Source organism: Pteronotus mesoamericanus, unplaced genomic scaffold (assembly GCF_021234165.1).
Source record: "Pteronotus mesoamericanus isolate MK-2021 breed Mesoamerican mustached bat unplaced genomic scaffold, CSHL_Meso_final contig_164, whole genome shotgun sequence".
Taxonomy (NCBI): domain Eukaryota; kingdom Metazoa; phylum Chordata; class Mammalia; order Chiroptera; family Mormoopidae; genus Pteronotus; species Pteronotus mesoamericanus.
In genome coordinates, this window is record NW_026555065.1 from 11959050 (window position 1) to 11972156 (window position 13107).

The window sequence follows — 13107 nt, forward strand, 5'->3', positions numbered from 1 at the left end:
TTTTGGAAGAGTTTAAAAACCATTCTTCTTCTTTAAATGTTTGGTAGAATTTACCAGTAAAGTCTGGTCCTGGTCCTTTTTTTCTTAGAAGGTTTTTGATAACTGATTTAAGCTCCATACTTGCTTTTGTTTTTGTTTTATTTAATCTTTATTGTATTTTTTCCCGTTACCATTTTGTCCCCATATATCCCCCTCGCAATCAGCACGCTGTTGTCCATGACCACGAATCCTTTTTCCTTTTTGCTCAATCCCTCCACCCTGTAACCTATCTCTCCAGCTGTCATCCAACTCTCCACCTATGAGTCTGTCCTCATTTTCCTCATTAGTTCAGTTTATTCCTTAGATTTCACATATGAGTAAAATCATATCTTATTTTTCTTTCTCTGGCTTAATTCACTTAGTATAATGTTCTCCAGGTCAATCTATAATGTTGCAATGAGTAAAATTTTATTCTTTTTTATGGCTAAGTAGTATTCCATTGTGTAAATGTCCCATAATTATTTTATCCGCTCATTTACTGATGGACACTTGAGCTGCTTCCATAACTTGGCAATTGTAAATAACACTGCAGTGAACACAGGGTGCTTGTGTTCTTTCAAATTAGTGTTTTGAGTTCCTTCAGATATACTGCTGGAAGTGGGATAGCTGGGTTGAAAGACAGATTTATTTTTAATTTTTTGAGGTATCTCTATACTGCTTTCCACAGTGGCTGCACCAGTCTGCATTTCCACCAACAATGCAAAGGCTTTCGCTTTCTCCACACCCTAGCTAGCACTTGCTGTTTGTTGATTTATTGATGATAGCCATTCTGACAGGAATGACGTGCTATCTTTTTGTAGTTTGATTTTGCATTTCTCTGGTGATTGGCGACATTGAGCATCTTTTCATATGTCTATTGGCCATCTGTATGTCCTCCTTGGAGAAGTGTCTATTCAGGTCCTTTGCCCATTTTTTAATTGGATTGTTTGTTATTTTGGTGTTGAGTTTTTAAGTTCTTTGTAAGTTTTGGATATTAACCCCTTATCAGGTGTATCCTTGGTGAACATGTTCTCCCATTCAGTGGGTTATCTTTTTATTTTGTTAATGATTTCTTTTGCTGTGCAAAAACATTTTAGTTTGATGTAGACCCATTTGTTTATTTTTTCTTTTTCCCTTGACTGCAGAGATATATCCAATGAAGTATTGCTATAAGCAATGCCTGAGATTTTGATGCCTATGTTTTCTTCTATGATTTTCATGATTTTGGCTCTAACATTTAAGTCTTTGATCCATTTTGAATTTGTTCTTGTGTGTGGTATAAGAAGGAGGTCTAGTTTCATTTTTCTTCATGTCCCAACACCACTTTTTGAATAGACTGTATTTAGCCCATTATATGTGCTTGCTTCCTCTGTCAAATATTAATTGACTATAAAGGTGTGGGTTTATTTCTGAGCTCTCTATTCTGTTCATGGTTCTATGTGTCTGTTTCTATGCCAATACCATGCTGTTTTGAACCACATGATCGTATCAATACGTGCAGAAAAAACATTTGATAAAATCCAGCACCAATTTATGGTAAAAACTCTCAGCAAAGTGGGAATAGAAAGAACATTCCTAAACATCATAAAGGCCACTGCCAGCATCATACTCAAAAGGCAAAAACTGCAAGTGTTCCTCTTAAGATCAGGAACAAGACAGGGATGTCTGTTTTTACCTCTCTTATTCAACATAATACTGGAAGTCCTAGCCACAGCAGTCAACAAGAAGAAGAAATAAAAGGCATCCAAATTGGAAAGGAAGCAGTAAAACTGTCTTTATTTGTAGATGACATACTGTACATAGAAAACTTAATTTTTCTTTCCACTGAGGCATTTTATTTGCTTGTATGCATTACATTCCTAGAAAAAGAATCCCAGGATTTTCCCACCTGTGTGTTTTTTGTCTTGCTTCTTCATTGTCCATGATGCTGGTTGAGATTGTCAGTACAGTAAAACCAAAATGACAGGATAGGAGCAGGCTGTTCTGCCATTTCTCTAGACTTTTGAATTGCACATCAACTCAAGGGCTGATGACTCCACTTGTTTAACCTGCCAGTGAGGTTCATGACAAGTGTCCAAGCACTGTGGTCATAAGTAATTTCAAATTTGCCAATGTAACCATGCTTCATCATCAACAGTTAGAAACCAGACGATGGCTTTGGACCATGGCCTAATAAGAATCTGGTGTTTGAAGATGGAGGCATAGGTAGATACACTTGGTTCCTTGCACAACCAAAAGAAGGGCAACAACAGAATTAAAAACAAAAAACAAACAGAACTGCCAGAAAATAGAACTGTACAGAAACCTGACAACCAAGGAGTTAAAGAAGAAATATTCATCCAGACTGCTAGGAGGAGCAGAGATAGGCAGCCGGGGCCAAGAGGGCACGTGGCAAGGCAGTGGCAGGAGGGCCAGGTGGTCCCACAGTTGCATGTGGATAAACTGGGCGGAACAACTGGGGAGCGAGACCAGGCGAGAATGAACAACAGGGTTCTAGCATGGGAAAAGAAAGCCCCAAAACCTCTGCCTGTAAAAACCTATGGGGGTTGCAGCAGCGGGAGAAATTCCCAGCCTCACAGGAGAGTTCCTTGGAGAGACCCATAGGGTCCAGAACATACACCAACCCACCCACTCAGGAATCAGCACTAGAAGGGCCCAATTTGCTTGTGGTTGTGGGGAACATGACTGAAATCCAGCTGGGAGCCGAGGAAGTGGCATTGTTCCCTCTCTGACCCCTCTTCCACATACAGCACCACAACATAGGTGGGTTACCCTGCCCTGGTGAATACCTAAGGCCCTGCACCTTACAATGTAACAGGAGTGCTGAGACCAAGAAATATGGCCCAAACGAAAGAACAGATCAAAACTCCAAAAAAAGAACTAAGTGACAAAGAGATAGCCAACCTATCGGATGCAAAGTTCAAAACACTTGTAATCAGGATGCTCACATAAATAGTGGAGTATGGTTGCAAAATTAAGGAAAAAGTGAAGGCTATGTCAAGTGAAATAAAGAAAAATATCCAGGGAACCAACAAACAGTGAAGGGAAGGAAACCAGGACTCAAATCAATGATTTGGAGCAGAAGGAAGAAATAAACATTAAACCAGAACAGAATGAAGAAACAAGAATTCAGAAAAATCTGAGAGGCTTAGAATCTCCAGGACAACTTTAAATGTTCCAACGTCCAAATCATAGAGGTGCCAGAAAGAGAAGAGGAAGAGCAAGAAATTTAAAACTTATTTGAAAAAAATAATGAAAAAAAATTCCCCAATCTGGCAAAGGAAATAGACATCTAGGAAGTCCAGAAAGCTCAGAGAGACCTAAAAAAGTTGGACCCAAGGAAGCACACACCAAAGCACATCATAATTACATTACCCAAGATCAAAGATAAGGAGAGAATCTTAAAAGCAGCAAGAGAAAAGGAGACAGTTACCTACAAAGGAGTTCCCATAAGACTATCAGCTGATTTCTCAAAAGAAACCTCTCATCAAGAAGGAGGTGGAAAGAAGTATTCAAAGTCACAAAACGCAAGGACCTACATCCAAGATTATTCTATCCAGTAAAGCTATCATTTAAAATGGAAGGACAGATAAAGTGCTTCCCAGATAAGGAAAAGCTGAAGGAGTTCATCATCACCATGCCCTTATTAAATGAAATGTTAAGGCGCTAATCTAAGAAAAAGAGGAAGATCAAAACTGTGAACAATAAAATGACAACAAACTCACAACTATCAACAACTGAACGTAAAAAACAAAAACAAAAACAAACTAAGCAAACAACTAGAATAGGAACAGAATCACAGAACTGGAGATCACATGGAGGATTATCAGTGGGGAGGGAGAGGGGGGAGAATGGGGTAAATGGTACAGGGAATAAGCAGCATAAATGATAGGTACAAAATAGTCAGGGGGAGGTTAAGAATAGCATAGGAGACAGAGAAGCCAAAGAACTTCTATGTATGACCCATGGACATGAACTAAGGAGGGGAGGGGGGAATACCGGTGGGAGGGGTATCCAGGAGGGGAGGGGAATAAAAGGGAGAAAAAAAAATGGGACAACTCTAGTAGCATAATCAATCAAATATACTAAAAAAAAAAGCTGGAAAAAAAGAATCTCTTATTTTCCTCTTTTTTCAGCATTGTTCATATGCTTGAGATCATCAGCTGAACATTCATGTGCACCGTTATGGCAGCACAGAAAGATGGCAGGAAGAGTCATCTTCATATTTAAAGAATGGTTTTGCTGTTTATGGAATTTGTGGTTTATAGTTTTTATCTGCCGGTGTTTTAAACATGTCATTTCACTATCTTCTTCCCTCCATTGTTTCTAATGAGAAATCTGCCTTTAATTGTATTGTTTTTCTCCTCTATAAGATGAGTTTTTATTCTCTTGCTGCTTTTAAGATTTTCTGCTTTGCGTTTAGCTTTTTTACTAATTTTATGGTTTAACTGTTGGATCTTCGTATTTATTTTACTTTGGGGTTGTTGAATTCATTGGAGCTATAGATTAATATTTTCATCAAACTTGAGAAGTTTTGACCAATTTTTTGAAATATTTTTGGTTGAAAACTAGACATTGTAATTAATAGATGATAGCAATTCTGGCGTCTGGGTTTTTTTTAAATTTGTTTTTTTGTTTATTTATTCAGGAGTATTTATTTTTTAATTGTTGCCTAGGCTTTAATTATGAAATCTGTCTAGTCTCCCTTGGATATACAGCTGCTGATGTCTCTGCTAAGTTTTTTAATTTGTATTTTTTTTAGACTGGCTTCCCTAGGGGTCTTCCCTGTGTCTGTATAGCTTAACTGTTAGTTAATGCTTTGGGCAGGGATTATAGAGGCTCCCACCGTTTGCCTATTGATCTATGTATCAGTTTGAGAATACCTTCAAAGTTGGACCAGTTTTCCTGCCTCCCTTGGCTTCATTTGATGCCAGCCTTCCTGGGTCTCCCCCACAAATACATAGCTTTCTGTTTAGCCAGGATTGTATGGTGAGCTTACCACAGACTTTCTGTTGCTCTCATTTATATGATCTTTATATTAATTTTCTGACTAGTCAGTCACTTACCCTAACCACCAGTACCTCAGCCTCAGATCTCAACTGCAAGTTTTCCCTGTATATTCCCAACGAAGTCTACTGCTTTTATCCACAAAAGCCACAGGTTTTTGCTGCCCCACCCTGAAATGTGTCCACACTTTCTGCCAACAAAGCTGCTGGATTTTTTGTTGTTGTTAGCTGCATGTTGGTAAAACTGCCAGTCTTGTTATTCTAGCTGGAAGTGGGTGGTTGAAAGCAACCTCAGGCTGGAGGGCACAGCCTCCCACTGTTCTTACCTGTAACTTCAGCAGTTTTTCTAGAACAAACACTTCTCAATTTGCAGGCTGTCTTTGGTTAATTACCAGTGCCTTGGAATTGTTGGTTTTGATTTGTCCAGTTTCATACTTGGTATCTGTGGACGGGAATTGCTTGCACATTTTCTTTTGTAGATGAATTTTACATTTATTTATCAAGCTCTCTAAGAAATTCTCTGGTATTTTAATTACATTTACATTGACTTTAGAAATTCATTTGCAGAACATCAACATATTTACAATATTGTGATTTCCCTCCAAGAACATGGCATTTATCTCCATTTCCTCAGACTTACTTAATGTATCTCCAGCAAAATTAATATACATAGGACTTGCTTATATTTTGTTAAGCTTATTCTTAGCCTTTTAAAGTTTTTTTCTGGCAGCTATTAATGGATAATCTTTTTCCACTCTATTTTTCTAATCATTTACTTCTAGTTTGTAGGTAAGTTAGTTTTTATGAGTTTGTATTAAGTTGATCTTGTAAGTAAGTGCCATGCCGAACTGCTGTAATAGCTTGTTAGTTTGTTATTTTGATTCTTTTAGGTAGTCTACAATATTACTTACAAATAATGATAGTTCTCTCTCCTTTTAATTGACATTTATATTTCTTATTTTAAAAATCCTATTGTATAGGTTACCTCTAGAAAAATAGTAAAATAGGTATATGGCCTTTGTGACTTTGCTAGAAGTATTTCTAATGCTTCATCATGAAATTGGACATTTATGGGTCCTTTTAGCACGCTAAAATTTTTCTGTTATTCCTAGTGTCAACTGGTATTTTGTCATGTACTGAGGTTATGTTGTTTTTCTCTTTTGATTTCCTAATGCCATTAGTAAGAAACACCCTATTTGATCAAGATGTATTATAATTTTAATATTTTCTTCAGTGTGCTAATGTTTTATTATTTCTGTATGTAACTCATAAACAAGATTAATTTAGAAAGAAAAATGCTTTGATAAACCATTCATTCCAAATTAAAAGAAAGATAGACTTCCCCTTCTTCAGGAATTGGGTTTAGGAGCTGCTCATTACTTTTCCATTAGTTAAATTTGCTGCCTGTAGTAAACCAGCACCTCATACTTTATAGCATCCTTTTGTGAGCAGTACAAAGCACTTAAAAGTCAGTTTCTTCATGTGTGATGATTGCTTTTCTAGCCTTCTGAGTTTTTCTGTTACTAAACATTCCTTCTTTATGTGGTATGTTCCCCATATTACTTTTTTTTTTAATGAAAGAACGTCAAGAATTGTTTAAAGTTTGTCTATCTCTGTTTCTCTTTGAGGTATATAGTTTCTCTTTTCCTTTTATCATAAACTTTGTGGTATCACCTTCTTCAGGTTTTTCTCTTCTTTCTGGTTCCTTCTGTCACATGCTCTGTGAAGCCTTTCTTGGTCCCTTCTTTTCAACATTACTCCCTAAAGAGTTGGACAATTTTTTTTGGTCTCTAAGATAGCTTATTATAAATTAAGTTACATATATAATTATATATAACATATAATACATATATTTCCCTTAACTACATCTTGGTTATGATAACAGAACTTTCCTGGTACTTTTGATTATAAGAATAGTCTCATTCTGGGTAAATAAGAGTGTCATAGCAGTTTTAAAAACTTTTCAAAATCCACTCCACTTGCAGGGATTATGAGGGGTGAGGTTATTCTGATTTTTGACATACTTTTCCCTTCTTCCATGTGTTAGGAAAAAAGGGAGGAAAGGAAAAAGACAAACATATTATTAAACTGGGTGAAGTTGTCATCTTCTCCTTTTAGGTTGCGGCTGCCTCTGGCAAACACTGACTGTTCATCGTTCCCTGTGGCAGGCATTAAAAGCTGGCTCACTGCCACAGGAGGATTCCTCCCGGCCCAACCTATTGGCAGCTGTCTGAATTTAGGACTCAAAGTAATTCACATCTTTTGTGCTTAGTTTAGGTTTAGGTACAGATCTGGGACTACAGGAGACCCCTGTCCAATAATGTGTGAAATTTATTTTAAAGTCAGTGTTACACAGTTCAGTAGAAAGATAACCAGTCTTCCAGAGGAGGCTATTAAATTATGCAGATGTTACAGAGTACTTCTTCAGTATAGTTTTCATATGCAAATGTTAATTCTTTATCCTAAAATAATTCAGCTTCTAGAAAACTTGGTCCCAGCATGTCATTCTATCACTGTGCCAAATGTATTATTTAAATGTATGTTAATTTACATTTTAAATTAATGAAACAAAATTAAAAATCACTTTCTCAGTCACTCTAGCCACGTTTTTAAAAACCTGAAATAATTAAACATTTATTAAACCTCTGGAAAAAATTCTTGATATAGCTCTGTGGTTGAGCAAGAGCCACATTTTAAGTGCTTAATTAGCCATGTGTGGTAGTGGCTACTGACTTGGATAGCACAGAACATTACCATCATCAAAAAAATTTCTGTTAGATTCTGCTTCTCTAGAGGAGAGGTGAGAATATCTTTATTACCATAGGAAAGTCAGATACAGGGAGTCAACCAACCAGTTACATAGACACAGTCAGATACATAGGCACCAACCAGTTACATTATTTCACAGAGTTCTTTTTTTTTATCTTGCCCACATGAGGGAAGTTTATGGAAGGGAGAAAGTTAACATATTCCTGTGCAATATACTGCTTTTAAACTTATTTGACATTTAGGCTTTCATATGGAAGTTTCAAATAACAACTATGGCAAGCCAGCTGGCAATGGAATTCAAAGTTCAAACATACCCACCCACCAGAGACAAACTCCTTAGTTCATCCTTTCTGTTTTTCTTCTGAATATTCCCTCATTCCTCAGGTGAAGGTTGACACTTCAGTCCTAAGACAAAGTAAGACTGGCAAAAGTAAAAAGGTGAATATCTGTGTGTGTGTTTGTAGGTTGTGGGAAAAGTGACTTAACTTTTAGAATAGAAAAAAGTTTTTTTTTTTACCAAGCCCTTTGATGTCATCTAATTGAATGCTTGCCCACATTTTACATGAGTAAAGTAAGTATAGAGAAAGTTATTGCCTAAGATTATATCAATAGTTAATGCTAAATCTGAACTAAAACCTATGTTTCATGACACCCAAATCATTGGCATTTTGCTAAATTATTTACCATTCCCATTTTAATTCTTTATTCCCTGGTAATTATTGTTGCAGATACAATAACAAGAGTTTTGAGGTAGGAATAATTTATTATAATGAATTTATTATTTTTAAAATGTTGCTTTTTATGTTTTAAAAGTTTTAGTAATTGTAATTTTTTACAGATTGAAGAAGAAGAGAGGAAAAAAATAGAACAGATGAAAGAAAATGAACGGGTAAAAGCAACTAAAGAATTGGAAGCCTGGAAAAAACGTCAAAGAAAAGCTGAAGAACAAAAAAGAATTCAGAGAGAAGAGAAGTTACATCAACAAGAAAAGCAAATTGAAGAAGAGAGAAAACAATTAAAATGTAAAAGCCTTACTAGAAATTCACCATCTAGAAATCATGCCACAAAAGGTACAATAATTACTTTAATGTTTTCTGGGAAAGTGAGTCCTGGTGGTGAAGTATATAGGTCACTTTTGTTGTTGTTTTAAGTATTTCCAATATTAGGTCATTATTTTGGCATATTGAGAATAAGTGTTGCAATACAAAAACTAAAATGAAAGATTTATTTTGTCTTCTAGGAAGTAGTGAAGTTTTTATAGTAAAATGAGCAAAGATTTAGTGTTGTTTGTGCTTGTGTGCTTCCTCTTGAAATTTATGCAGTGTTGTTAAATATGTGTTTAATGTCTAAAAAGACAGTTTGACTATCAGTGCCAGGGACATTCATTTATTTCTTTAGAGATAAGAAACTAGGGATTTTATTAATAGACTTTTTCTTCACCTGACTCAGTAAAATGAGTACTTTTACTCATTTGTTAAGCAACCAAGAGTTCTTCTGACCTTTGATCCTGGTATGTTCAAACATAGTTAAAAGAATATATTTTTTTCTTTTTTAAGATTTTATTTATTTATTTTTAGAGAGAGGGGAAGGAAGGGAGAAGGAGAGGGAGAGAATCACCAGTCTGCAAGAGAAACATTGATTGGTTGTCTCCCGTACAACCCCAGCCAGAGACCTCACCTGCAACCCAGGCATGTGCCCTGACCAGGAATCAAACCAGCAACCTTTCAGTTCATAGGCCAGCGCTCAGTCCCCTGAGTCACACCAGGCAGGGCAAAAAGAACATTTCTTTATTGAAAGCTAAGAATTTGATTATATGTCATCTGAGAATATTAAACTTTGTTTTGTGTACATCTAGCAAATGAAACTTTTTGTAGTAAAATCACTTGTATTAATAGTAATAATTAACATTTATTGGTGATCACTTTATGCCAGGTGACTTTATTGGTTGTTTCACCCAATTTTCACAAAAATACTTTGTGATAAGTGCTGCTATTTTTATTTTAGGGGAAATAGATGTTTATAAAGGATAAACAAATACTCAATAAGTAAGCCTATCAGATGCAGACAGATTTGAACCAATAACTGTCTGCATCAGATACCTATGTTCTTTCAACTCAGCTACATGTCATTACTACTTTAATGGTGAGGTCTAGCATAAGGAAAAGTCATTTAGAGTGAATATTAAGCAGTAACCATTATTAAATGTATATATTTTACTGTTATTTAATATTGACATATAAGTTAACTACCATAATACCTCCTTCTTCAATGGCATTTCAACAAAATATTGATACCAGCTAGAGTATATGAATATATTTCCTTCCATATTTCAAATACTGCTAAACAAATTGGATATTTTCAAATACTATTGGATCCAAAACGCACTTTCATAAATAAAAATTATTCTCAAAATCTTGATGATGCTGATTTTTACACATCTTAATTCAATTTACTAATATTTTATAAATGATCTTTATATTTATCTTCATATTGAGATTCACTTACATTTTTATTTTTAAAAATTTTTATATTGATTTTAGAGAGAGAAACATCAATTTATTGTTCCCCTTATTTATGCATTCATTTGTTGATTCTTGTATGTGCCCTGATAAGGGATTGAACCCACAACCGTGGTGTATTTAAACCATGCTTTAACCAACTGAGCTACCTGGCCAGGGCCTGCTGTGCTTTCAATGATGGATTTTAGATTCTTTCTTGTAGAAAAATATCTTTGGTTTATTGGTATAGGATTTTAGAAGTAGCTTTGATGTGTAACTTATTTAAAACTCAGTTTGACTGTTAAGTATAAAATAAGAAATAAATAACTTAATAATATTGTTTTTGAAGAGAGAATCTCAGAAAATATGTTTTCTGAGAAGTTAAAGGAAGACAGTATTCCTGCTCCTCGCTCTATTGGCAGTATTAATGTCAGCTTTACCCCTCGAGTATTTCCAACTGCCCTCCGGGAATCACAAGTAGCAGAAGAAGAGGAGGTAAGCATACTTCCTGTTAATTAGTGACCATAGTGAAAATGCTTTACTTTTATCTGTTCCAAATAAGCACTGGGTCTGAATTTTTAAAGTATTTATTAAACTAAAGATACTACTTCAGCCCTGGCTGGATTGAGCACTGGCCTGTGAACCAAAGGGTCACCAGTTCCGATTCCCAGTCAGGCCACATGCCTGGGTTGTGGGCCAGGTCCCCAGCCGGGGGTGCGCGAGAGGCAGCCACACATTGATGGTTCTCTCCCTCTCTTTCTCCTTCCCTTCCCCTCTCTAAAAAAGTAAATAAATAAAATATTTAGAAGATACTACTTCATGAATGTGTTTTAGTATTTCCTTATGAGAAAAATATATTTTGCAGGATTATTTTTTTGGCTCCAGAATGAGGATGACAGGACACTGATTTACTATGCAGTAGTCTTGCTTATTCCAGGGGATGATCTGTTGCATGTGCTATTTATTTTATAAATACATCATTTTCTTTTTCTTTTCTTAAAAAATATTTTTATTCATTTATTTTTAGAGAGAAAGAAGGGAGGGAGAAAGAGAGGAAGAGAAATATCAATGTGTGGTTGCCTCTCACATGCCCCTCACTCGGGACCTGGCCTGCAACCCAGGCATGTGCCCTGACTGAGAACTGAACCAGCGACCCTTTGGTTTGCAGGTTGGAACTCAATCCACCGAGCCACACCAGCCAGGGCTATCATTTTCTTTAACATATTTGTAAAGTTTAGATCAGTATGTGTTGTGGTAAGAACAGATTTGGAAATGTATGATTATGATATTATAATGAGTTAATATCAGACATTCTAATGTTTAATACTTTGGAATTAATATCTTTTATTTATTTATAAATTCCCGAGATTTGAGATTTTAAATATTATATCTTAAGTTATATAAGGACTAACAACTGCATTTCTTTACTGTAAGGTGTGAACTGATACCTCTTTCAGTTGAAAAATTATAAAGTTGAAGATACTTAAGACATAACGACAGTTTACAAATATTAACATTTTTCTTTTTATTAAACAATATATTACTTTTATATTTTATTTTATATTATATTATTATAAAATATTATTATAGTCATACAGTTTTTAATATAGAAAAATAAAAATATAAACTAGAAAAGTAAAATAATACATGAACTCCCAAATTTGGATGAAATTTGCACTAGGAATTTTTATTCTTAACCAGCTGCTAAAGTTAAAATATTTTTTTTTAATGTATAAAAATTGGAAGTTTAAAATCACCTTCTTCAAGTACTGTATTATTCTGCTTGGGCTGCTAAAACAAAATATCATAGACTGGGTGGCTTAAACAACAGACATTTTATTGAATATTTCATAGTTCTGGAGGCTGGGAAGTCCAAGATCAGGGTGCTGGAGTGGGAGTGGATGGAGGGAAGAACAAGCACATTGGTCTCTTCCTCTTTTATAAGGAAACTAATTCTGTCATGCGGTTCCTACCCGCATGATGTCGTCTGAACCTCATTAACTCCCAGTGGCCCCACCTCCAGATATCATCACATGGGTGGTTATGACTTTAACATATGAATTTGGGGGGACACAAATATTCACTCGATTAAAAATAGTATTTCTGTCTTATTTAGGAAGATGGGAAATCTAAAAGTAACTGTTAATAACAATAAGAACTTCGCGTCATTCATTAGACTTCATTCTCATTTCAGTGGCTGCACAAACAAGCAGAGGCACGAAGAGCACTGAATACTGATATTCCTGAACTGAGGGATTTAAAGGAAGAAGAAAAGAACCCAGAATGGTTGAAGGATAAAGGAAAGTAAGTTGTTTGAAGTCTGGCCATGAGATTTATAATATAGTTGTGTAGACATTAGTTTTTCTCACATTTTTCAGATATCTTAACATGTATGTTTGTGTGTGTGGTTGTTGGAGAAAGATAATGTAAATAAACAAATTAGGTAGGCAACACCTCCATATTAAAAAGTCAGATCATGTAACAAGTTAAGGCTCTTATTTTTATTTTTATATTTAAATGCCATAGAAATGAAAAGATTACACTTTTGGGATTGCTTATTAAAATCTGTTTTTTGCCCTGGCCTAGTAGCTCAGTTGGTTGGAGAGTTGTCCCATATACCAAAAGGTTGCGAGTTCAATCCCCACCCAGGACACATACCTAAGCTGCATTTTCAATCCTTAGTTGGGGTGCATGTGGGAAGCAACAAATTGATACTTCTCTGTCTCACATCGACCCTTTTGATGTTTATCTCTCTCTCTCTCCTCCCCCGACTTCCACCCACCTAAAATCAGTAAACATAACCTTGGGTAAGGATT

At 35.5% G+C, this 13107-nt stretch overlaps 1 protein-coding gene across 2 annotated transcripts in view; it reads left to right on the plus strand.

Annotated features, from left to right (window-relative positions):
- The window catches only part of DNAAF4 (dynein axonemal assembly factor 4), a 38686-nt gene that overhangs the window by 6823 nt on the left and 18756 nt on the right, over positions 1–13107 (plus strand). For both annotated transcript variants that reach the window (XM_054564680.1, XM_054564681.1), the window contains exons 4-6: positions 8632–8863; positions 10641–10786; positions 12486–12595. In XM_054564680.1, the coding sequence (XP_054420655.1) occupies positions 8632–8863; positions 10641–10786; positions 12486–12595 (488 nt within the window). The remainder of the gene's footprint in view (positions 1–8631; positions 8864–10640; positions 10787–12485; positions 12596–13107) is intronic.